Below are 24,608 nucleotides of genomic sequence, written 5' to 3'. Positions count from 1 at the left end.
ACTTTCAAAGATTAAGGCATATCATTGTCTTTTTTGTTTATTTCATATCATTAGAAATTGAAGTTAATAGAAAGAGAAAAAAATTGAGAACTGAAGATTTATTTACCAGTAATCTCTACAAGAGCAATTTCCATCTTTAAAATGGTGGAAACGATTTCGATCCCTTACAATTATTTTGCGGTTATAGACAACAGAGACGAACTTTGTGTACCTGTGAGTATCTCTACACATCCTGACATTTCTTACTATTCTGATAGTAGTATGTTCAGGTGTAAGTAGAAGTGCAAAAGCAAGGGCCAACTTTTGACTATGATACCTCAACCTTTGTTTCTTCTCTTCTTCATCTACATTGTGAAGAACTTCTGAACTATCTGCCACATACCCTTCGAATTTCAATTGCCATTCCATTTGGTGGATCATCTCATAGATTTCTTTCCAATTGCTTCGTGACCTGTCCTGTGATAAAAATTTGTACATCTTTCTTTTTACCTCGACCAAACTCAATCCAGCAGCTTGATCCAATCCTTTGTTTGACACCATACTTCGAACAGAAGCTGCATCTGTCCATTTCTGAGCTCGAGCATACATATTTGACATCATTACATAATCTCCAGCGTTGTCTGAGCCTAGTTGCATCAGAATTCTTGCTACTTTGTCTCCTACTTCCAGGTTACAATGAATTCTAGCAGCACTCAGGAGACTTCGCCACACTACTTCATTGGGCGGAATTGACATTTTCTCAATCAGGTCAAAAGCTTCATCAAACATGGCAGCTCGGCCTAGGAGATCTAAGATGCAACCATAATGGTGGATTGTTGGCTGTATTTTATGCTCATGCCTCATTTTCTCGAATAATTCTAGACCCTCTACTACTAGGTCAGCATGCCTACAAGCACTTAGCACACCTACATACACAACATCATCTGGCTCAGTCCCTTGATCAAGCATTTCCGAGAACAGCAGTAGTGCCTCGTGACCAAGCCCATGCATCCCAAGGCCTGAAATCATCACACTGTAAGACAATCGGTTCTTTGCCTTCATCTTATCGAAAAGGTCGAGCCCTTTCTCTATAGAGCCACATTTTATGTACATGTCAATCAAAGAGGTTTCAACTACAACATTTAGGCCACTCAAGTTCCTTATCAAGTACCCATGTATCGACGTTCCCAAATCAAGAGCGCCCAGATGAGTACAAGCAGAAATCACACTAACCAAAATGCTCTCTTCTGCCCTCCAACTTCCCACCTCCATCATATCCCCAAAAATCTCTAGACACTCCCACCACATACCCAAATTAGCATGAGCTGCAACAAGAGCACTCCAAGTCGCAACGCTTTTCTGCTCCATTCCCTTAAACACAGCACAAGAGTCCACTATATTCCCACATTTCCCATACATATTGATCAGACTGTTCTGCACAAACAAATCATCAGAAAAACCAAATTTATAAACTTGCCCATGAATCTTTCTTCCTAACTTTATCAAACCCAAACCAGCACATGCCTTTAAAACAAAAGGGTAAGTAAAATTATCAGGTGAATTCCCTCTTTGAAGCATTTCATCAAACAGTTTAAGTGCACTTTCAAAATCACTATCCTTAGAATGCCCTCTAATCATGGTGTTGAATTCAAATGTACCTGGATCATCAATTTGGCTAAAAACTAATGAAGCATAATCCATACTTCCCCAATTTGAATTAGCACAAGTAGCTAGCAAATTACTAACACAAAAGGAATCACAAAACAATCCCAATTTGTACATTTGCCCATGAATTTGCTTCAAATCTTCCATTGCTCTGCATTTCTTCAACAAGGAAACACAGTCTTTCACTCTCCTCTTTATACTGCAATCTGGGATTTGTGGGCAATCTTCTAATGGCAATAATATTTGGGGTTGATGAAGAATTGGTAGCTTAATCATCCTTTTTTTTAATCACATTTTGAAGCAAGAACAAATTGCTTAAGTAGCAAAGACTGAATTTTTCTAAGCAAAAAGCCAATATTTTTTAAATGAATGGAGAAGAAGTTGACTAAAATCACTTTCAAGTTTCAAGTGATTTAATTTTTCAAATTAAATTCAGGGTACAAGAAAAGATTCCCCATGAAAAAAAGTTGGAAAATGAAGATTGAATGTGATCCATAAGAATTAGGAGGGAGAATTTGAGCCAGAGAAATGATGTCAATTAACATGACATGTGTAAAATTAGATAGGATAATGTTTTCTGGGTTTGGGTTTACATACCCTTTTCAAGTTGGTATTACCACAGCCCATGCCCACATATGGGCTGCTGCACAATTATTTGATGGCTTGGTCATGATAGGGTATCACAATCCAACTTACGAGTACATCCGAGTGTATAATTTACAACATCATATAACTATACGAGTATTCCCTTTCTTGAATATATATAGAATGAAAAATAACACTAGTGTGTAAAATTATATATTGAGATTAGCCAACAATAACTAACATTTCACGATAAAAACAATGTAGCATGGTCAAGGTTAATACATTTATGATTGATGATGTTGAGTTTAGTCAATACAACGATAAGAATCCATGGAAAAAGATATTTCCACTCCAATTGAGACTACTCAATTATTATAATTTAATTATCGTTTGTTGTCGAGTCAAGTTCTATCTTTGAAACTCAGAATGAAGATGGAGTATTTAGAAATGTTTACTTAAGTAATAATAGCCAATATTTAAATTGTTTAGCTTAATACCTTTTTTATATTTTTTTTGATGGGTAGCTCAATAATTTAATTCTAACTCTAAACAGAGTTGTCCATAATATTAATGAATTAATTAATTAATTAATTAATATTATGAATAACTCAAACCATCAAACTCACCAAAATGTTGAAGTTGGATTTTTATTTATTTTTTTTTCACCTTAGCTTGTCCTAGTAGTAAAACCCAAATCCACTCGCAAACTCACCATTAACTAGAATACATACATCACTTTAAAATATCAAACCATATTTATTCACATCTTGAATGACCTACACTTTTTTTTCATTTTTTTTTTCTTACAAACAAAGTCTATCCTACCAAATCTAACATATTCGTACAGTGAATATATTTTTGTTAATACATAGATGAGGTACACAATTACACGAAATTACATTTCTTTTTTGGTGCAAAATTAAAATTGAAAATGACTAAGTATCCAAAGTGATTACCACTAAATAACACAAGAAATCCAAAGTGAGTAGTTTGTTAATGGAGTAGAAAGTCAAACTCCCACCAATTACTACTATTAACAGTCATTGTCTTAATTAATCATCATCATCATGCTCCTTCTCTCAGCTACCAACCCAAACCCAATTCATCATCTTCTTTCTCTTTCTTTCTTCTCGTGGGTTTAGCGGGCCCACATAATAACCTCCTTTTTTTCTTTTTTTTTTGAAAGATCCTCCTTTTTTTCTTAACAGTTAATTTCCACAAAAAGATAAAAGGAAAAAAGATAAAATAAACTCCATATTTCTGCATTTGCTTTGTTTTCAGCATACTGTGTTATTTACCCATTCATCTTCTTTTCTTGTCTTCTTCATCTTCATGTAAAAAAGATTTGATTTTTATTTTGGGTTAATAATAAAAATTAAATCTTTGAGTTGGTTAAATGAAAAAGCATGAAACTTTCTAATTCTCAAAGTCTGATCAAATTAGATTCGTTTTGAGAAGAATATCAATAGAAATATGTCCCTTTCAATAGGTATTTTGACTCTCTTTCTCTCTCTACTTTCTCTCTCTACAAAAGGGGGGTTTGCGGATTTTTACCTAAAAGGAAATTTCGTTTTATTCTTCTCTTTTTTTTTGCACTGAACCCACTTTTGCTATCCTGTGTAGTTAAATTTCTGGAAAATAGATTGGTTGGAAATTTCCCCTTTTTTTATTTGTTGTGTTCTTATTTGACCCAGCAAAATTCCAACTACCCAGAAGTCCCTTTTTCTATTTCCAGCATTTAATTGTTAAAAAATTAGCAATTTTTGTTTTCAGGAGGTGTTCATAGTTGATTTGAGTTTCTGGGTTTGACCTTAATTTCTGTTTTTTTAATTGGGGTTGAGGTGGGGTAATTGAGTAAAAGAAGAATGAGTCAGCTTTGAATTTTGCTTCACAATTTGGATTGGATTGGATTGAATTAGATTGCTAAAATGTTACTTTGTGTGTAGTTTGGAAAGATGAAGCTTGCTAAGGTGTGGACAGAACAATGGTGATGGTCCTAATTGCGACGCTGCGGCGGTAAGGTGAAGTAATTTCTAATTGCATTTGCTCAGCACTTATAATCTGATCTGGGTTTTCAGTTAGTGGTCAAAATTTTCTCCTCAATTTGTTGATTTTGAAGGATAATTTGGTACTTTTGTGTTCATTATTTGTGGATTGTTTGTGGTTGTCAACTAGAGAAATATTGGTGTGGACTTTACTTTCATAGGGGCAGACATTTGGAAAAGTCTTCTTTTGGTTGATGGTGAATATCCTATTAGAACATGACATTGGTTTTAGTCTTAAATTGATGTTTAGGAACTTTGAGTAATATAAGGACATATTGTGGATTATTGAAGTAAATTTGATCTGGGAATTGGTTGGTGGAGAGGATGGAGGATAACAATGGAGATGATTGGAAGCATATGCTTAGGAAGATGCTTCCGCCGGGTGCATCGTTGCCTCAGGGAGTAGATAATCCAGATTATTCAATAGCTATAGAGTATAAAGGTCCAGCAGTTTCTCAAGAAGTCCCTAGAGTTGAACCTTTGGATGTAAGTGCTCGGTTAATTCCCACTGCGTCCATTGCGGAACCACTTTCCGAGTCTCAGAGACAACTCTTTGATTCTGATCCTCCGGTCATTGAGCCAATCCCTTTACCTGTGTCTCGTATTGCAAGGGCTGTGGATTCACTCCCTGAAAGTCCTAGAGTATCATTAAGTTCAGAATCGGTTGTGTCTGTCCTGCAGAATCCTGATTATTCTTCAGCTTCTCCTTCTCGTTCTCCTGGTTCAGCTCATAACGCGGAAAGTAATTCTGTAAATCAGAGTTATCAGACAGCTAATGAAGGGAGAAGGGTACCTGTGGTCACCTTTAATACTGTTGATAGATCTGAAAGTAAAGACCTTGATGCTGAACCTCCAGTTTATCCCGAGTATGTTGGGTTTTCTACAGAAAAGAAGAAAAAGCAAAATGTAAAGGTTTGTTATCGATGTGGAAAGGGAAAGTGGGAAACAAAAGAGGCCTGTTTGGTGTGTGATGCCAAGTTTTGTAGTAACTGTGTGCTTCGAGCTATGGGCTCTATGCCTGAGGGGCGTAAATGTGTTACTTGCATTGGTAAGCCAATTGATGAATGGAAGCGGCCAAAACTTGGAAAGAATTCTAGGGTACTTTCTCGGTTATTGAGTCCCTTGGAAGTTAAGCAGATAATGATAGCTGAGAGGGAATGTTCTGCCAATCAGCTACGACCAGAGCAGCTGATCGTCAATGGATATCCTTTGAAGCCAGATGAAATGTCTGAGCTACTCGGCTGTCCTTTGCCACCTCAAAAGTTGAAGCCTGGGAAATATTGGTATGACAAAGAGTCTGGTCTCTGGGGAAAGGTCAGTTTTTTTTATTCATTGGAGATGTTACATAGTTACACTTACACGCACTGTAGCAATAATGTAAAATCACTGATCATGATTTTCTCATGCAACAGGAGGGAGAGAAGCCTGACAGAATCATAAGTTCAAATCTGAGTTTCAGTGGAAAATTGAGCCCTGATGCCAGCAGAGGAAACACCGGAGTTTACATAAATGGCCGTGAGATTACAAAGCTTGAGTTAAGAGTGCTAAAGGTGAGGCATTGAAGCTAACTCTAAACTTTTAATGTCAATCTGATTGTTTAGCGTGTTGTGTGATGAGTCTCTGGAATCTTGCTCTTTTTGAGAAAACATGAAACACCATAAAATACTCTTTGAACGAAACATGTAAGAAAACCCTATAATGCCCTTGATATTGAACTTGATGGCTGTTTTTGTATCACTTTGATCGTCTGCCAATCTATTGTTTCTGAAACTAAATGGGCTCGTATAGTAACTGCCTCAATTTTCTCTTTTATGATTAGTTTGCAGAGAAAGTGAGTGTGCTCAGTTTGCTCATTGTTCACTTCATTATAGTATATTATGAAAAATTAGTGTCTTCTTCCAAATTGAGACTATCTATTTGGATTAAATTTTACCACAAGGAATGCAATGCTGATACTAGGACACCTCAGAAAGAAAATAACAGGGGTATGGATTGTACTGTTAAGAGTGACAGATGGTTTCTTGGGCCAAGCCTTATATTGAAAACCGAAAACATACACTGTTAAAAAATGAACGGATGGAGTAAAGGTGATCTCTACCAGTTGAATGGATAAAATGATGGCTGGTCCCTTGGTGGTGCAATGGGTATAACTGCAAAGTCTTTGTTAGAAAATAGCTTGAATTCTAGATCAAGCTAGGAGAAACATTGTAATGTTAGTGCGTGTTGGCTGCATAAATTGGGACTGGGAGATTTTAGGTTTGTTCTATTCTCATTTAGTTTGCACTTTGCAGACATTATTATATATGGCTCCTTGGACTCAGTGGATATCTGTTTTTGTGGTGTTGTGTAAGTTGGTTAGTATAGGTCCAAGTGTGGGAGAAACATAGAGCTTATAAGAGGGATTGAAAATAGTTGGATCAGGATTTCCACGTTGTTTAAATGAAAAGCACTTAATAAGATGGACTAAAGCTGGAGAGAGGATTAGAGGACATTTATATGAATTCGATTTTTTAATAAATTGGGGATGTCTTTGAGTGAAGTTAATTTGGATACCTGAATAAAGGAAGAAAACTTAGTGTGTGAGACTTGACATGGAAAAAACTCAAAAAAGAAGTGCCCATATAGAGACTTATGTCCTTTTGGTGATGGCTGGTTCTTGCTAACTTCTCTCTTAGCTTCTTTTACCCCTTTCTCTAACGTGATCACAAGTTTCTTCCTATCTTCCCTATGGTGCTAAAGGCCTTTAAAACTTGTTTGCATTTGTTCTGTTTATCTATTATGTTTTTGTTGCTTTGTGTAGTAAGTGCTGCATTCGCATTGTATCTGGCGAATGTATTATTTGAACTTGCTTGATTAGTTCACAGAGTTTTCACCGTTTATTTGCTTTTCCTTGTAAAATCACTATGCCTCGAATCTGACGGAAATTTCTTAACGTTATCAACACAGTTGGCCAATGTCCAGTGCCCCCGTGAAACTCATTTTTGGGTCTATGATGATGGTCGCTATGAGGAGGAAGGTCAAAACAATATCAGGGGGAATATTTGGGAGAAGGTATGTTATTTGTCTTTTGTCTGGGTCCATACAATTTCAAATCTCAAACAAAAGTTTATTTACTAATTCATTCTGATACAGGCATCAACTCGCTTTGTCTGTGCATTGTTTTCTTTGCCATTTCCCCAAGGCCAATCTGGAGTAAGGGATGAGGCAAGCAATTATGCTACTGTTGTGCCAACTTATTTTGAACAGAAAAGAGTACAGAAGCTTCTTCTTCTCGGACTTGAGGGTTCTGGAACTAGCACAATCTTCAAGCAGGTATTTACAAGTGATTCATGCTCTTTATCTAGAGGAAGTTTTTCTGTTTAATTGCTCGTGACACCAATAGATTTAGTCTTTTGATCTTGTGGGCTATTGTAGACACCTTGAAATATTCCCTACAGCTATTGATATACCAGTGCTTCACATGTGTTTTGTTGCAATTTGTATGAGTTATTGCCTTAATTGTAGCATTTGCATGAGTTTGGCATAAACTGACTTTCCTGTTGATTGTTTTAATATTTTTTATATTTGATGGGAGTTGGGGGTTAGAGGAAAGAGATTTTGGTAGGCAAGATTCCCCCCCCCCCCCCCCCTCTTCACCTTGCCTCTGCCCCTTCATTTCTACTGCAACTTTTACTCCCCCTCCTTCCCACTCTCCCACCTGTGCTTTCACCTTCAATCCTGACAATCCCAGGCTTTCTATAGCCACTCCCTCAGCTTCATTGACCTTCACTACCCAGTACCCACCCACCCACCCCCCCACCCTCCCCACTATCACACTCGTGAGTCCAGAAGAGCTTTTTCTTTATGGCTGTTTTGGTTGAAAAAAAGTAGTGGTTGTAGGGCTAGAATATTATGACATATCTTTTATTTTGCTGTTATCTGTAATATATTAGTACTAATACTTCACTGCTTGTGCTATATTGCTATGAGGGATGACTTGCTGAAGTTAAATTTTTGTATATATGTATGGATGAAACATGTAGGCTAATTAAGAAAATTTTGCAATTTGTATATGTCTGTTGGTTGTCTATGTCTGCTGAGCTCATGTTACTATGCATGACAGGCCAAGTTTTTGTATGGGAACACATTCACTGCAGAAGAACTGCAAGATATCAAATTGATGATTCAGAGCAATATGTATAAATATCTAAGTATATTGCTTGATGCAAGAGAGCGGTTTGAGGAAGAAGACATGGCAAAGATGCAGACACAAGGGGAACATGACAAAAATAATGAAGCAGGTAATACCCTAATATGGAGTAACAATTAGCTGTTTGCTTCCTTCCATTATCTTGTGAAGTATGGATGGAATATATAACTTTTTTCACTCTTTATATTCTATTCTTCTAATCATATTCTTCGAAATATTTCTATGAATTTTGTAATTTTTTAAACGAAAATGCTCTATATCAACAAAAATAATGATTAAAAAAAAAAAAAACTTTTAAACAATAACTAGTGATTTAAGCTTAACACCTATCAGCTTAGGAAACCAGCCAGAAACCTCTAAGATGTTCAGCAGATGAATTGTTCCAGAAAGTTATATGGTTTCTTTCCAGCCACAAGGCCTGAAGATCTCCAAAATGCAGAATTTCTTTTGCACCTCATCTTTCAACATATAACAATTATAGGCGGGGGATCTCCAAGATTGGAGTTTGTTTTTCTTCTAATAATGTGAAGAGAGTACAGTGAATTCTAGCTAATTTTCCCTTTAATCAAGATGATGACATTTTGCTACCTAGCTTTTTTATTTTTTAATGAAGCCATTTATAGCTCTAAACAGATTCCTTTATGTCAATGTATTGATTTTTTTTAAAAAAATTGATGTTAATGTAGGCAGGTAATATCTCAATTGCCTGGCACTACCGCCTAAATTCCTATGTTAATGGAGGCGGTAGTGCCAAGCAACTGAGATATTACCTGTCTGATAAGCTCATTAAACACTATTAATACTTTTGTAGCTTGAAATTAAGAACAAAGATGAGTTTATTATATTGTAGCTCTTCATGTAGTGATATGTTCTGTTTATGTTTTTAGGTGGGACTTCAGAATTAGAGTCCACTGGGACTAGTCAAAGCATCTATTCTATCAACCCTAAAATCAAGCATTTTTCTGATTGGCTATTGGACATCATTGCAACTGGTGATTTGGATGCGTTTTTCCCTGCTGCAACACGGGAGTATGCTCCTTTAGTTGAAGAAGTTTGGAAAGATCCTGCTATTCAAGAAACATATAAAAGAAAGGATGGGCTCCACTTTCTTCCGGATGTTGCTGATTACTTCTTAAGCCGGGTACATATCTAAAATTTTCTGGCTATCTTTATACAATAGGAAATGTGATTGTGCTAGGACTTCCTTTCTGTCTCTTTCATAGTTTCATGCTCCGGAGGATTTGAAATATATGAGAATTCACTTAGTAGTATGAACACTCTTTGACTCTGTGTGCACTAGTGCCTTGTCTGGTGGGTTATGGTTGGGTTCTAATTATGCGCAGATATATCAATTACATGCTGTTTCCTTTTGAAACATGGACTTTCCAGTACCTTGTGAGCTCTGAGCTTTAAAAGAAAACAATTGAAAAGGGATAAAGTTAGACAATATATGTATAAATGAAAGATAGATCACTAATTATCTTTCTAAAAGAGTTTCAATCCCTTTTTTGTAGGTTTTTACAAAAAGCAGATCTTTTGTCTACATACTTATATATATTAGGTTATAGATTTCCCGTGTTCCCTCATTGGAATTTTAAGCTAATTTGAAACTCAAGAGTCAAGACTCATACATAGCTGTTGGTCTTACTCTTACATGTTTGTATTTAATTTATTGCTCATTGTTGGACCATGATTGTGACGTGAGACATGACCTCTTTTTAGAACAATCTATGTGGTATTGGTTGTAATCTTTGTATTGTTTGGTGTTGCATCTAGCTCATGTGATCAACCTTTCAGGCTGTTGAGGTGTCAAGCAATGAATATGAACCTTCAGAGAGAGACATTTTGTATGCAGAAGGCGTGACTCAAGGAAATGGTTTGGCTTTTCTTGAATTCTCCCTTGATGACCGTAGCCCAATGTCTGAGTCTTATACAGAGAATCTGGATGCACCCCCACCTTTGACCAAGTAAATGCTCTAACCTAGATTTCTGATTTCAGTTTATGACTATGATTGGTTAGCCTTGTTTGCAATAGCTTTTGGGATGAATCCTTCTTGAATTCTGCTAGCTAGTTATTGAGCCTCAGCTTTGTTGAGCATAAGAACATTCTGCATCAGTTTCATGATACAGCTAAGGAGATTTTTGTATTTGAAATAAAGGAGAATGATTTCCTCTTACTCTACCTTTTCAAATTTCCTAAAATGCTACAAATGGAGCCATTTCATGTATATTTTTTTATTTTTATGAGCAAGATAATAAGCACTCAACTATAAACCTTATCTCCTTCATTTATGCTTAATAAATTGAGTATGAAAATGCATAGCCTTTTCTATGAGTAAGCCTGATAAGCCTGTCCTACTCTACGGAGCTACCTGAGCTTGGCTGTGTCAAATTTTGGTTAAAGCTCAAGCTTGGTTAGCTATGAGTCCTATGGCAGTGTCCTTTGCTTCTAATTATGAAATTCAAGTGTCCTAGCTTATTTTAGGAGTGGGTAAAGATTTATCACAGAATGCAAGTGTTTTTCCTTTTGCACTCTTACACTTGTGTGCATAGTGCAATGAGCAAAAGCTTACTTCTATGTCTCATCATGCAGAATCTCTGCAAAACATGATGTTGACGTCTTTCTCATATAATTTGTTCATTACTACCTTTGCATTACAAGTGTTGTTTTTATTAATTTTGGATTGTCTTATTGAGCTTTTTTTTTTTTTAAAAAAAAAAGATGATTGTCTTATTGAGCTTTTTTTTAAAAAAAAGATGATTGTCTTATCTAGTCTTTACCCTCAATTTCTTCTTTTATCATGTAATTACTGTGAAGTGAAATACAATTCTAATCCTGCTACATACAGGTACCAGTTGATCAGGTTGAATGCTAAAGGGATGAGTGAGGGATGCAAATGGGTGGAAATGTTCGAAGATGTGCGGGCAGTGGTCTTCTGTGTGGCTCTGAGTGACTATGACCAAACATGGATTGCTCCAGATGCTACTGGGAGTGGAACTCTCCTTCAAAATAAAATAATACAAAGCAAAGAGCTCTTTGAGAAGATGATTATACACCCATGCTTCAGGGATACCCCTTTTATTTTGGTATTGAACAAATATGACCTCTTTGAGGAAAAGATTGGCAGGGTGCCCTTACGTACATGTAAATGGTTTAATGACTTCTGCCCTGTTCGAACTAGCCACTCTAACCAGTCGTTGGCCAACCAGGCTTACTTTTACGTGGCAATGAAGTTCAAGGACCTTTATGCATCAGTGACTGGTCGGAAGCTTTTTGTATGGCAATCAAAGGCAAGGGATCGTGTGAACGTGGATGAGGCGTTTAAATACGTAAGGGAGATTCTGAGGTGGGATGAAGAGAAGGATGAGAACTATTTTGGCGGGGCTGAAGATTCCTTTTATAGCACTGACATGAGTTCTTCTCCTTATGTTGTTAGGCAAGAATGAAACATGTGTATGTAACATTGTGTAAATGTATGTCTGTCTGTGAGGTATGCAAAGCCCAGAAAGCTTAAAAGGCTAAGGCTGATTTGGTTACTGCTTATCAATGTCGATTTAATCAGTTCTTTTTGTATTCTAACTTCTCATTTGTAAAGGCTTGTTGATATTTGTTGAGTTTCATGTAGGAAGGCTTGATGATTAGCTACACTAATTTTTCAAGTTTTACTGTCATGATTAGTGACAATCTTCAATCATGAGAGAACACACATTGTAGGTGTGGGGAATGGAAAAAATCATCTTGACAAGTACACTCGAGAACCTACCCTAGTGGGTGATCTTAAAATGCTTCAATATATTGAAATAAGCAAGTAAATTGCCAGCTTATGAAAATGCCAAGGCAATGCATACATTGTTATTATTACTCCGTCACAGAAAAAGCTGCCTGGGCAATATGAGAGCTAAATTACACGATACAACTAATCTTTTTGTTGAGGCACTGCATACGTTACCATTACCCGCCACAGAAAGGGCTGCCCAGGCAAATATGTTACATTGTTACAAAGGAACACTAGGATTAAATAGCGGAAACATGATGTAAATCTTATGCCAAATTCTGAGTGCTTCTCTGATTTTATCAACACGACAGTCAGAGATGGCTTGAATAGGCAAATTTGGGTGGGAGGGTTAGAAGAGGTTCCTTGTCAGTAAGCTTCTGGGATGCCATCCCTAAAGCATAACCTAAGGCCTTAGCAACTGGAATCGCTACTGCATTTCCCACTTGTCGATACCTGTTGGAAACATAGAGTATTGTTAAAAACATATCTACTTCAAAAATTCTCTACCAAATCGCTCTAAGTTTAAATAAATGAAAGTAGGGGAGATTTTATCATAGGGCCAAAATGATCCTACATTCCTACTTCCTCACACCCTCAACCCCAAATAAAGGGTTGGATGAAGACAGGGCAAATAAAGAAGTAGCTAACAAAGAACGGTTCAATTGTTCACCAGGCAGACAAGGACACATCCAATATGATGAAAATTAGTGAAAAATTCGAGAAAAAAAGGAAACTATCAAGTTGAGCACATTAACTACGAACTTAGTATCAAGCACAGGTAGATTGGGTGGGGGTTATGATATTATGAGTATCAACACCACCTGACAACTGCAAACCTCATACTCATGAGTTCTGAGTCTTCACAGGAATTTTGGGGAGGTGGGGGAATTAGTGAGGGCATTGAGCTTGCAAGATTGTATCATAGAGAGGGAACCCCAAAGGGCCCAGGTCTAGCCTAAACCCCCCTCTTGCCCAATCCCCCACACACTAAAATCATATACAGGTTATCCATATATTTAACTCGTTACTTATAGTTATGCTAGCACCTGGTACGCAACTCGTATTTATTAATCAATAAAATCCACACATCATGATAAGAGAATAAAATTCAATTGAGAAACGGGCTTAAATATGATGATGATTATCAAATAAATAATTGCACAGCAATCTGACCTTTTCTTGACTGTACCACAGAAGCGATAATTATCAGGAAAACCTTGCAGCCTTGCACACTCACGTACGGTAAGCACTCTATCTTGCTCGGGATGTAGTACTGCCTGTAATTTCTATCTGTCACAAGAGTGCCAAAATGATTTTGCATGTACGAACAAGAGAGAAGAAGGTACCTGGCTGTGGCAATTGGGGTAAGTGACTATTGTTGGCATTGTCTCATCCCACCAAAGTCTCGCAAATGGTCTGCAGATACAGCCAGATATTTTTTGAGGTGCTACACAAAGTTATATTTACAACATACTTCGTAATATTTAAGAGGAGATGAGCCAAACAAGTTCCCAAGAGACTTATCTCACCTTTTAGATTTTCCTTGCTCAAACGTGAATGCATACTCTGGAACCTAGAAAAGTATCAAGGGAATTCAAAGCTATAGCTCAGTGTCTTCTTGCAGATTTCTCAGATATATATATCTATCTGTTATAGCTCAATGTCTTCTTGCAAATTTATCAGATTTTATATACTTGAATTTTTTTTTATTCATTTTGCCATATCATAATTTATCTGAACTTATTTTTTTCCATTAGAACTCTTTTATCTATTGTAAAAAGGACTTGGTAATCCTCATTACTGTTACTTTTTATGGTCAAAAGAACAAGGCCTAAACTAGATGAGCACTAATCATTAATGAAGAAAACATTTTATCTACCATTGGCCTTCCTGAAGGCAACATCATAGTTTCTAGCATTGGATCTCGCCGAACCACATTGTCATCTTCCACAATTACGCCAGGGAGATCCCTAAAATTTGCTCCCTAAAGAAGATGATTGTTAGAATCTAGAAGCATTAAGGATTATGACAATCTTAAAATTATTTAAAGCTACTAGTAAATGAGATCAAACCTTTCTTCGTGGAATATGGCATACTCGTATATAGTCATCCTCAAATAACTGATGGGGTCGATGGTCATAGAGTAAAGCTTCTTCTGCTTTTGATGAAGAACAAATCGTATCTAATCAACAAGAAAAAAGTTCCAAGATTAAAAGAAAATTGAATAAGTAATTAAGGGAACACCGTCTAAACACATACTTATATATGTATATAAAAAAAAAACAATATGTATATACACACAATATTCAGCTCCTAAAAGAGTAATACAGAACAAGGACAAGGTTTCCTCAAAAAGAAACTCAATATAAACTACTTATGGAGTATCTCTTTATGTAAAAACAGAAAACTGAGTGTCGGTGACGGTGAAACGTAGTTTGAAAGAAAGTAAAGAGAAAAATTGCATAATAGTGCACTGTCCAAAATAAACAGAAAATTACCATATTTTGTTGACCTTATGTACTTCTGAAACTCAGTCTCTGGAAGCCTACTATATGGCATTTCATCCTTAGATTCATAGTTTGTAACCTGCAATGTCAAATTGAGGCAATCAATATTTGGTATCGAAGCTATCATCAAATTCCATGATATAATTACAAGAACAATATAAAAAAATGCAGAAATGAAATGGATACTTACTGTCGGGAGATCTGAGATGGCATCACCCAGGAAAACAGCATCTTCTAATTCAGGAGGTTGGGCACCTTCATCATAAGCTACAACATTCCGCTGCAATGTACTTCTGTAAAATTTAACGCCTTATGCACTCCACATATTAGTCCAAGCTAAGTGAAAAAAATAATACCTCAAATTCTAATGGAGGCCAATATCTGACAACAACATCATGCGTAGGGAGTGGAAACTGAGGAAGTTCCTGCAAAAGAAAAGCAAATCGAGAAGCTATTTCAGGACAGGACCAATCCAATCTGCTGTTATCACATTTCTATAGCACTGTTTAAGTAGCAGAAAACAGCTGGTGCAGCAAATAAGATTCTCATAAAAAAAAGATCCCATGAAGATCGGTGTTATGATGCTTAAAATAGTTTACCTCACTAGGAAGAGCACCCCAAAAGAAGACACGCAAGCGAAATTGAGGAAGACCATAACTACCCGCAGCAATAATGCCAACTCTAGCTTGATAATTCATATGCACCAAACGACTTAATGCGTATCTTCCAAGTGAACCTTTGTCAAATCTTAAGATATCCATCACATTTTCCATAAGAACAAACTTAGGCTTTAGATATTGAACTATATCCATAAAAACTACTAGTTGACGATTTCTCTCATCAGTTAATGGGGCATCAACACTTCTGAATCGATTATACCCACTAATTCCTTGACATGGAGGCCCTCCACATATGACATCTACATCACCCTGGTACAAATTATGTCATAAAAATTAGGATATAAGAGCTAAACTTTTCAAACAATGGATGAAGGAATGCCATTTAAATGCTTAGACAAACAACTTACTGGGAGAGGCAATATTTTATTTTTGAACCCATTTATGACGAATTCTTGTATCAACTCCTGACAATTACTGAAGAATATATACATAAATAAGTCGTGTGCATCTCAAAGTCATACCCAAACTATTTTCAAACTCAAACATGGTCATGAAGATACCTCAATCCCTCAATTGGTTCCCATGTATCATCACTTGGACCATATCCTTTCCAACGCACCTAGCATAATAAAAGGAAAAACACCATTTAAAAAAAAGTATAGCTTTAAATAAAAGCTTGTCAGGTTAATCCGTGGACCAAATAGAGAACTCTTATAGGCTCATTCGTCTAATGATTTATAAATTCTCCATGCCATCTTGCATATAAATTTCAAGCAAACGATAAAACAATGATATGAATAGCAATGTCAAATTCAAATAGATTCTAGAGCTGACTCATCATTCAAGAGTTGAGAGAAAATTGACAAGCTGTGCAGAAGTTTCTGAATAAGGATATCAGTAACTTTCTCCCACAAATGATGTTTCTAAATGCTTGAATAGCAGAAACCTTGGTACAGCCTCAATTCTTCTTTTTTACATGATTAATATACCATGATGAGTTTTTAAAAGCCATAATATCAATCATTATTAACCTTGAATTTCAGCCCCTGCTTTCCTGATCCATCAGCATTGCCATAACTAATATCAACCAAGCTTAAAACCTCCAATTCATCAGCTGCATTGTCGCTGTCTGGTTGAGCATCTGAATGGACTTCAGCTAAATTTGAAATTTCTTGTGCAGAAGGAAATGATTTTTGTGTCCCTTCAATGACAAACTTTTTGCACAGGCTCTCCCAGTGCTTTAACAACTCCAGAAAGTCATCAGCTGTTTCATTCTTAACCTATTTACAAGAAGAAACATGTTAATAACTACATCATGTAGGCAATGTAGCAGCCATATTTCCGGCAGTGGAATCACAAACTGCTTACTTGTATATTAGAATGATTTAATTTCAAGCTTTCGCAAGCTAAGCTGTCAGCATCAATTGCCCATCTCTGATTCAAAACACAAAGTTCAGCAATACCAATGCGCAAGTAAGAAATAAATATTTAGTCATTTTCATGCTAAATTGTTTTTTTACTATTTATTTTTCATAAAAATTTCTTACTCTCTTTCTTAAATATGCTGATTAATTACCGTTACAAGATTAACACCAGAAAGTTCAGCGCCAATGCATAGCCCAGTCGACATTGCCCCACACCCAGCATAAAGATCTAACATGGATAATTCCAATTCACCATTGTATGTTTCACAAATAGACGTATTCTCCACTACAGGGGAGCTGGTATGGGAAAGGGCGGATTCATTGCAGCCAAGTGGTTGTAATACACAGCCCTCAATTGTATTTTCTGAAACAACACAATATAACTGATCAGCAACTCAGTGTCATTTTAACCAAATGGCATTCCAACAGAACCTAGCAATGATCAATAGCTATAACTTCAGGAATACGACTATAGGACAAAGCGAATAAGTTACCAGCAAAATAAGGTATATGCAAAATTGCAAAGTGATATTCAGAACTCAGTTTCAGTCTCTTTTTATATTTTTATTTTTTTGGAGAGAGAGAGAGCCATAGGGTTTCTGGAGTCTTGGTGCATCATAGATATACCTCTTAACAAACTGAGTTTTTAAACATTGTCAAAGTAAAGGTCACAACTTCTTGGTTCTAGCTTTATTAATTGATATAGGTAATTAGGTATGTACAACAAGGCAGAAAAATATTTGTTATGGTGAGCACAAAACTGAACTATGGTAATCACTTGTTCACATCAGACAGAAACTGCAATTTGGAGTTAGGGAATCATATAAATCAATAAATAGAATCCGTTAGAGCAATGTTCCCCCAAAATAAAAAGAAAAAACAGATAAGCCAAGAATACAGCTTTGTACAATCACCAGCCCCAGTAATGACCTGAGAGACACAAAGAGGCATTGGGCATTTGGTACAATATGGAACGAAGAAATCAGCTATTAATAACCTGGTATCAGTTGTGATAGAAACTTTAACTACGAAATATGACCACAAAGAGTATCTTTACCTCTAGGCAAGTTGCGGAAAGTTGAGTACTCCAAACAGTATTCCATATCATAATAGAAGTCTGATGGTTCAACAGAACTTGAATTCAAGTTTAACTACAAAGCCATAGAAAAGTAAAGGGGTAAGTGTAAGATTCAACATTGAGAAGTAGAAACACGAGAAACTTGCATGTTGAGCAACAATTATATAGGCAAATGAAACATCTACAGATAATTAGATACTACAATACTCCTTTTGTTTTTTCCAGTTTGTTTTAGTTTGACTTTCACAATGGCTAACACACAACTTTGACCATAAAATAATTTAATTATCTATAATAAAAAATTATAAATAGTTGATTCTTTATATAACACTCTATTAAGATCCCATACGATTACAATCTTATCTATAAATCACAAAAGAAAGTCGAAGGGGTGTGTGAATAGTGTCAAAATGAACAGTGAATCAAATAAAAATAGAGGTGGTAAAATACTTTATTAAGTATAGATAAGTAAATAAAAAAGGAGATGATGATTACCTGTGACGACACTTGTATCACTTTCAATTTAGAGATTATGCAAGCTAACACATTGTCATTCATAATACAAGAATTAAATATGCGCTTCTTGTCATGGAATTTAGCGGCTTCATTCATCACCTGGAACAGATACCGAGATAAGATGGTTTGTACTTTACACCAAAAAAATTACTCATAAAAATATGTACACCAAAATGATTGTAATATCCACCGTGTCCTGAGGTTTGTAGAACCACTGGGCCCTGAAATATTCGTCTCCTTCTGTTGTTTGGAATAATTCCACAATCCTTCCAATATGTTTTTGTGCTCCCTCACCCTGAAAGAGGTCCAACATGTACACAATTTATTGATACCACATGACATAATTACATGAACTACCAAAAACTTGTTTCCTTCCTCAGAAAATTCTGATTGCTCACACATAGAGTACGATGATTTGCACAGATTTCCCAAAATAAATAAATGTTAACCTTATTCTTTGCACAATGTATGTCCAAATTTAGATTGCAACATCAAGTTTCAACGTCTTATTGCAACATCAAGTTTCAACGTCTTAGTGTACAATAATCTGACAAAAAGCATAATTATGGAAAATTGCAATTCAAGACTATTGAACTCTCTTATTCTAAAGACCCTTTTGTCTGATAACTCCTATATAGATTAGTTTAATTTGCAAAAGCCAAACAATTGATTTTAACAACACCCACACTCCTTGTTCATTATATATGCAACCATGCAAAGAGGGCGGTCTCACTCCCACCTAAAGGTGAAATCATTTAAGTTCATTCAAGAGGGGGCACTATTACATAAGTCATAACACCCATTAGAGATGTCCCATATTAAGTGGTATTCCTCTCTAATTTTTCTCTATAGTTGGACACCACACCCACCAACTAATTTCTCTCAACTATTGCAATCTCTGCATCATTTCTCTATGTAACATTTATTTAAAGGATGAGGTTAACGGCTATGGATCGGGTTGAGGCACCTATACTAGTGTATGCAAGGAGACGCAAGCAACAAAACAAAGAGCAAGATCAAGGCCAGCAGCCAGCGCTGTAGCAAAAAGACAAACAAAATGTGATTTCCCACTATGAGGTGTGGTGAAAAGAGCTGCTGTCATTCTGTCACAAAAGGACAAAGTTGGGGAATGCTAGGGTATTGGGATCAGGGCAGAAAAGGAGTATAAATAGAGAGAGCAATGTAACAGTGTTCTTTATGTTAAAAGAAGTAATTTTGTAGCCGTAGAGTAGTAGTAGTGTAGCCTCCAAGGTAGAAACTTTCTCCATTGTTATTTACAGTTGATTATCAATCAAAGATCCCAACTTTGCCCCATATTTCCTCTGTTTTTCTATTTATATTACTGTGATACTTGGTAGTTTATAGCATTAACTGTTTAATCAATTCCTTAGGGTGTGGCAATTGGATCCTCTAAAATTTTGCCTAGGAGGGCTAGGACTGATTCTGAAAAAATGGAGTTTGGAATAAATTTATCCAATTTGAAGGTGGTTTTTAGCTTGATCTTGCACGTTTTCAGTCACAGAAGAAAGGTGAACAGTCAAAGTCCATGATCTAATTAAGTTTAAGCATAAATAATTTCTGTTGTGCAAACAGTCATTTTTTATGTATTACTTGCATCTGTGAAAATATCAAAATACCCTCTGACCTGTGGTAGAATAGCCTGTCTTCAAAAGAGCAGGAATAGAAGAGAAAAAATTGATAACATATTAATCAGAAGCTCACCCTTATTAAAGCACAATCTCCTAGATGAAATATGCACCCTTTTATTTGTGCCTGGGTATAATGGCATTTTACTTCTAGCATTGGTTCATTCTCCTCCGTATCGCTGCAGGGATCAACAAAATTAGAATATATCATCATCGAAAAGCTCGTTATATATTGAGCATAGAAGCACAGAAGTTAATGCAACCACAGACTACAAGAAAACAGGAGACTGAAATCACAGAAACAAGTACAAATAGTCACGCACTTTCCTGTCAAACTTCGGCTGTTAATTCTTCTATTCTGCATAGCTTCAAAGCATCCAAATTTTAGAACTGGGTGCAAATGCTAAACATGAATAAGCATGAAAAGCAAATAAAGCATCTACTTGGATTATGCACAAGTGCACGACTTAATTTTATCACTGAACTAAACAATTAGAGGTTTGCTCTCGACAAGTACAGAGGTTGTTTACTATGTCATAATAAGCTAAGATAGAAGAAGGATTCTCACAAACTGATAATATAATAACAAGAATCTCCATTGTGTCAAGGTACTTAGCCCCCCAGTTAATTATCAGAATTCTTACTCTAGGAACATTTTGCTAAGCTAAAAGCCCTGCTCCCCAAAACCAAAAGAAATACAGTAGAAAGGAAAAGGAGGGAGGGAGAAATATGGCAACAAGTGAAAAGAGGAGTGAACACTTCAACTTCAGTGCATGCCAACCATGCCACAGAGTTATTGCACCAGAGAAAGGGCAACCTATTCATTGGTATATAATTTATATATTTATTATTGGATTGAGAATTAAGCTAAAAAGTCAGCTTGGTATTAACACGGTTAAATTATATATTGGTCTATCTTCAACCTTTATGTTTAGTGAACCAACTGGACACCCAGCCATGATCACGTGCTCTGCACAACACCATGTTGGCATTGTGGGAAAAGGAGTGGAGCTAAACTTTATGAGCCTTATTCTCCTCTAACAAAGATATGCACAGCATGATACGATGCAAAGCAAAGAATCCGCTCCCATTAATCAGTAATCACCAATCCAAATTCAATTTCTAGAATAGGGTTGGAGTAAGCTTTTGGGTTTTAAATGATTTTAATCTAAGCCAATACATGATCCGAGTTAAAATAATATACTTATAAGATTATTAGAATAGTTCACCAAAAAAATAAAAAAATTGGAATAGAATGGAATAGATATACTTCCTCCGTTCTTTAATTATTGCAACAATTGGCTTTTACACTACTCACACAATACCATTTGACAATCAATTGTGCTTTTAACGCCAGGAAATGTAGTCATGTTTCATGTAAGGTGTTATTAGATTCATATTGATGTATATATTTTCAGATTATTAACGATTTATGATTATTACTTAGATAATTGAACATGTTAAATGTTAGAGTTGTGTGTTGGTATGTGTGAAACTTCAATTGTTGCAATACTTAAAAAACGGAGGAGGTATATAATTTATAACCTAACTCATATACCTATAATCTTAAGGACTAGGTATAATTTGCACCCGATCTCGTTTAACTATACTTTGAAGAATTGTATATACTTCTTGATTGAAAAAATTCATCAACTATTAGGGGTATTATGGTAAATTTTGAGTTGAATTTGGAATAAGATAGGAACTTTGACATGTAAATTGAACCAAAATATCCCAATTAAAGATTAAATGACTAAATCCAACTCTAAAGTGTTTATTACTTTTCTTTTGGGGTTTATAGAGCTACAATGGCATTGATGCATCCCAATTATAGGAAATTGGTTATTGTTTAGCTGGACCACGATGCATGAACACTTAGTATACATAGAATATTTCTTCCTTCTGATGTCGTATGACTGATATCCCATTAGCGGGAAATCTATAGTAAAGTCGAGAGATACACTAGATACGGAAAATATTCTACATAAATAAACTAAGTATACATATAACTTTGGTCCATGATAAACTCAAAAGATTCTTAAAGCATGCCATTAGAATCATCAATCAATCAATTAATTAATCTATACTAAAAGCGAACCTAAAATGACACTTGTCACAATGTCATTAACAATTTTCCCGCCCATTTTACTTTCCGTTTTTACGAAGATTCTTTAAAGGAAATCATTTTATAATAATGAAAAATATCTTTCTTCCAATTAAAATTCTTAACAATAATAACTCTCCATATAAACCCAACTAATATATTTTTATATTTACTTTTGAATTAATATTATGAATATAATTTTTTTAAAAAAATTCAATACAATAATAATTCCTTAAAAAATTTAAAACAACCGTGCATTGCACGGGATTTAAACTAGTCATGCAAGTATGAAAAAAGCAAGAGAATAGATAATGAGTGAAGATGACCTTCAATTGGTATCGCCAGCCCCATTTCTGAAGAGCCTCCTCCTCGGAAACCGGCTCCCCGACGAAAAAGCAATCCTCCCTCCTTCCACACACTTTAACATTCACTTTACTGGCCTTCGGCTCTTCTTTTGGTGCTTTGTTCTTCTTTTTCTTTGCCTTCTTCAAAGAAAAACCAAATTCAAATTCATCACATTCATCATCTACCGCCAAAGAGGACGGCAATCCTCTCGGCGAACGTCTCAAAACCCTATCTTCCTCCATTTTCCCCAAATTCTCCGGCGATACTATGATCGGAGATTCCATCCCCAACTCTGCTTCACTCTCCTCACATTCCGCCGATTTTATCAGCTTCAATGGCGCCTTTTTCCCCAAATTCACTTCAATTTCAACTATTGTCTCCGGTTTCGAACCCGAAAACCTAGGTGAACGTCTCATCACCTGATCTTCCTTAATTTTCCCCAATTTTTCCGCCATTAATGAACTCGGAGATTTCACCCCCAAATTTTTATCACTTAATTTACATTCCACTGATTTCACTAGTTTCAATGCTGCTTTCTTCCCTAATTTACCTCCAATTTCAATGACTTCCTCCGAATTCGAAGCTGAAAACTTAGGCGATCGTCTCAACACTTTATCTTCCTCAATTTCCCCCAAATTTCCCTGCAACAACAACAATCTCGGAGATTCAATCAGCTTCAATGGCGTCTTTTTCCCTAATTTCACATCAATTTCAACGCTCATCTCCGATTTCAAACCCGAAAACCTCGGCGACCGCCTCACAAACTCTCGATCAACCACCTCACGCTTCCTCTTACCACCATTAACAACAGAATCAGAGCTCAAACTCAACTCTAATTTCCTCGATTCCGAACTTCTCACCGTCTTTCCATTCGATTTCGACAATGTAGAAGCAGACCCACTACCATTCCCAGATTGAACAACACCATTAAACCTCGGTGACCGTCTTACAGGCGAAGAAGACGGAGATTTCAGCAACAGAAGCTTACTAGTTCTGGGGTGATGAACTTTGAGAGGTTGAGGAGTGTAATGTGGGTCATTCTGGAATGATCCAAGAACTGGGTCTGATCTAGAATCATGATGCAATGTGAGAGCTAAGTGGTGGGAGTTGGGAGGAGAGGGAAAGAGTCTGGGAGATCTTCTTCTGAGAGGAGGTTCATGCATTTTGAAGTTTTTTCTGGGGAAGATTTGGAGGAAGGAAGAAGATGAAGATGGAGGAAAGAGAGAGTGGGGTATAAGGGGGGAGTTGGGAATTTGAAATGGGTGGTGCTGATAAATGGTTTAGGTGAAACTGTTAAAGAGAGTGATGAGTGCAGATATTTTGTCTGCCACTGAACAAGAACAAGGCATGGGAGTTGGGTTGAGTTGAGCTTGTTTGTTAGAGATTATAGAAGTACAAGGGAAGTGGTCATTTCCAAGATAATGCTAATGTTTCACTTAGACAAAAGATTATGGCGTTTAAGGGTCTATTCTGATTGACTGGACTGAGTTGAGCTGAGCTGAGCTGAACTTAATGGAATTGAATTGAACTGGACTAAATTGAACATTTTATAAGAGAAGGAAATTATGATAAGAACTGAATTGAACTAAAAATAAGCTGAAGAGAACAAACCCTTAGAGTGTGTTCAGTGGGATAGGGATAAGAAGGATAAGGATACAGAATTATAGGATATGATAAGAATAAAATTAAGTGTAGGATAACTAACAAAGTTACTAATATACTCTTACTAATTTATTTATATTCGTTAAGGGGGTGTTTGGTACGTGGGAATTAGGGCTTGGGAATGAGAATTGAGGAGGTGGGATTGTGGGAGTATATATTGTCTTGTTTGTTTTGTGAGTAGGGGAATTGTAGGTGGGATTGGGAATGAGAATAAAATTGCTCTATTCCCATGATTTTATTGCCTTGGGGGAGCTAGTAATTCCTTCACCACCCAAATAAGGGATTGTCAATATTTTATTGAATTCCCAACTACTAGTATAAATCCTAATCCCAATACCAATCCCAATCCCAACCCTTTAATCCTCAAATTCTCATCCCCACTTGCCAAATGCCCCGTAAGGGGTTAATACGTTCTTTCAATTATAGTCTTTATCCCTCCCATCTAGGTATAGCCGTATAGGTGTTTG

At 36.2% G+C, this 24,608-nt stretch overlaps 2 protein-coding genes and 1 pseudogene across 2 annotated transcripts; 1 reads left to right on the top strand and 2 right to left on the bottom strand.

Annotated features, from left to right (window-relative positions):
- Positions 1-11: 11 nt before the first annotated feature.
- LOC145599119 (pentatricopeptide repeat-containing protein At1g31920 pseudogene) lies at positions 12-2,130 on the bottom strand (annotated as a pseudogene).
- A 1,392-nt stretch (positions 2,131-3,522) lies between these two features.
- Positions 3,523-12,115, top strand: LOC145599117 (extra-large guanine nucleotide-binding protein 3-like). The gene is made up of 9 exons (XM_081655528.1): positions 3,523-3,718; positions 4,176-5,588; positions 5,687-5,824; positions 7,221-7,325; positions 7,407-7,586; positions 8,377-8,554; positions 9,351-9,604; positions 10,261-10,430; positions 11,313-12,115. The coding sequence occupies exons 2-9, from the start codon at positions 4,599-4,601 to the stop codon at positions 11,908-11,910; spliced, it is 2,613 nt and encodes an 870-aa protein (XP_081511654.1). The 5' UTR covers positions 3,523-3,718; positions 4,176-4,598; the 3' UTR covers positions 11,911-12,115.
- Positions 12,116-12,239: 124 nt separating this feature from the next.
- Positions 12,240-23,757, bottom strand: LOC145599116 (DNA (cytosine-5)-methyltransferase CMT3-like). Its single transcript, XM_081655527.1, has 21 exons — positions 22,461-23,757; positions 20,354-20,388; positions 20,107-20,209; positions 18,575-18,679; positions 18,364-18,483; positions 17,848-17,941; positions 16,943-17,154; positions 16,735-16,800; positions 16,398-16,646; positions 15,927-15,985; positions 15,774-15,840; positions 15,346-15,675; positions 15,103-15,171; positions 14,937-15,026; positions 14,738-14,825; positions 14,312-14,421; positions 14,119-14,223; positions 13,769-13,812; positions 13,586-13,655; positions 13,413-13,516; positions 12,240-12,692 (listed from the first exon to the last, which is right to left on the bottom strand). Exons 1-21 carry the CDS (start codon positions 23,640-23,642, stop codon positions 12,551-12,553), a joined length of 3,444 nt encoding a protein of 1,147 aa, XP_081511653.1. The 5' UTR covers positions 23,643-23,757; the 3' UTR covers positions 12,240-12,550.
- Between the last annotated feature and the right edge of the window lie 851 nt (positions 23,758-24,608).

This window comes from Chenopodium album, chromosome 20 (assembly GCF_948465745.1).
Source record: "Chenopodium album chromosome 20, dcCheAlbu1.1, whole genome shotgun sequence".
NCBI classification, from domain to species: Eukaryota; Viridiplantae; Streptophyta; class Magnoliopsida; order Caryophyllales; family Amaranthaceae; genus Chenopodium; species Chenopodium album.
Note: the sequence above shows the minus strand (reverse complement) of the source record. Positions and strands in the feature narration are given on the sequence as shown.

What these genes read in the sequence shown, in the direction of transcription:
- LOC145599117 (XM_081655528.1), top strand. Translation starts at nt 4,599, where the DNA reads ATGGAGGATAACAATGGAGATGATTGGAAGCATATGCTTAGGAAGATG. An exon ending in TTGAGTTAAGAGTGCTAAAG is followed by an intron (nt 5,825 to 7,220) that starts GTGAGGCATTGA and finishes TTATCAACACAG; the next exon opens with TTGGCCAATGTCCAGTGCCC. An exon ending in GGGGGAATATTTGGGAGAAG is followed by an intron (nt 7,326 to 7,406) that starts GTATGTTATTTG and finishes ATTCTGATACAG; the next exon opens with GCATCAACTCGCTTTGTCTG.
- LOC145599116 (XM_081655527.1), bottom strand. Translation starts at nt 23,642, where the DNA reads ATGCATGAACCTCCTCTCAGAAGAAGATCTCCCAGACTCTTTCCCTCT. An exon ending in GCTGGCGATACCAATTGAAG is followed by an intron (nt 20,389 to 22,460) that starts GTCATCTTCACT and finishes GAAGCTATGCAG; the next exon opens with AATAGAAGAATTAACAGCCG. An exon ending in TGTGGTACAGTCAAGAAAAG is followed by an intron (nt 12,693 to 13,412) that starts GTCAGATTGCTG and finishes TGTTTCCAACAG; the next exon opens with GTATCGACAAGTGGGAAATG.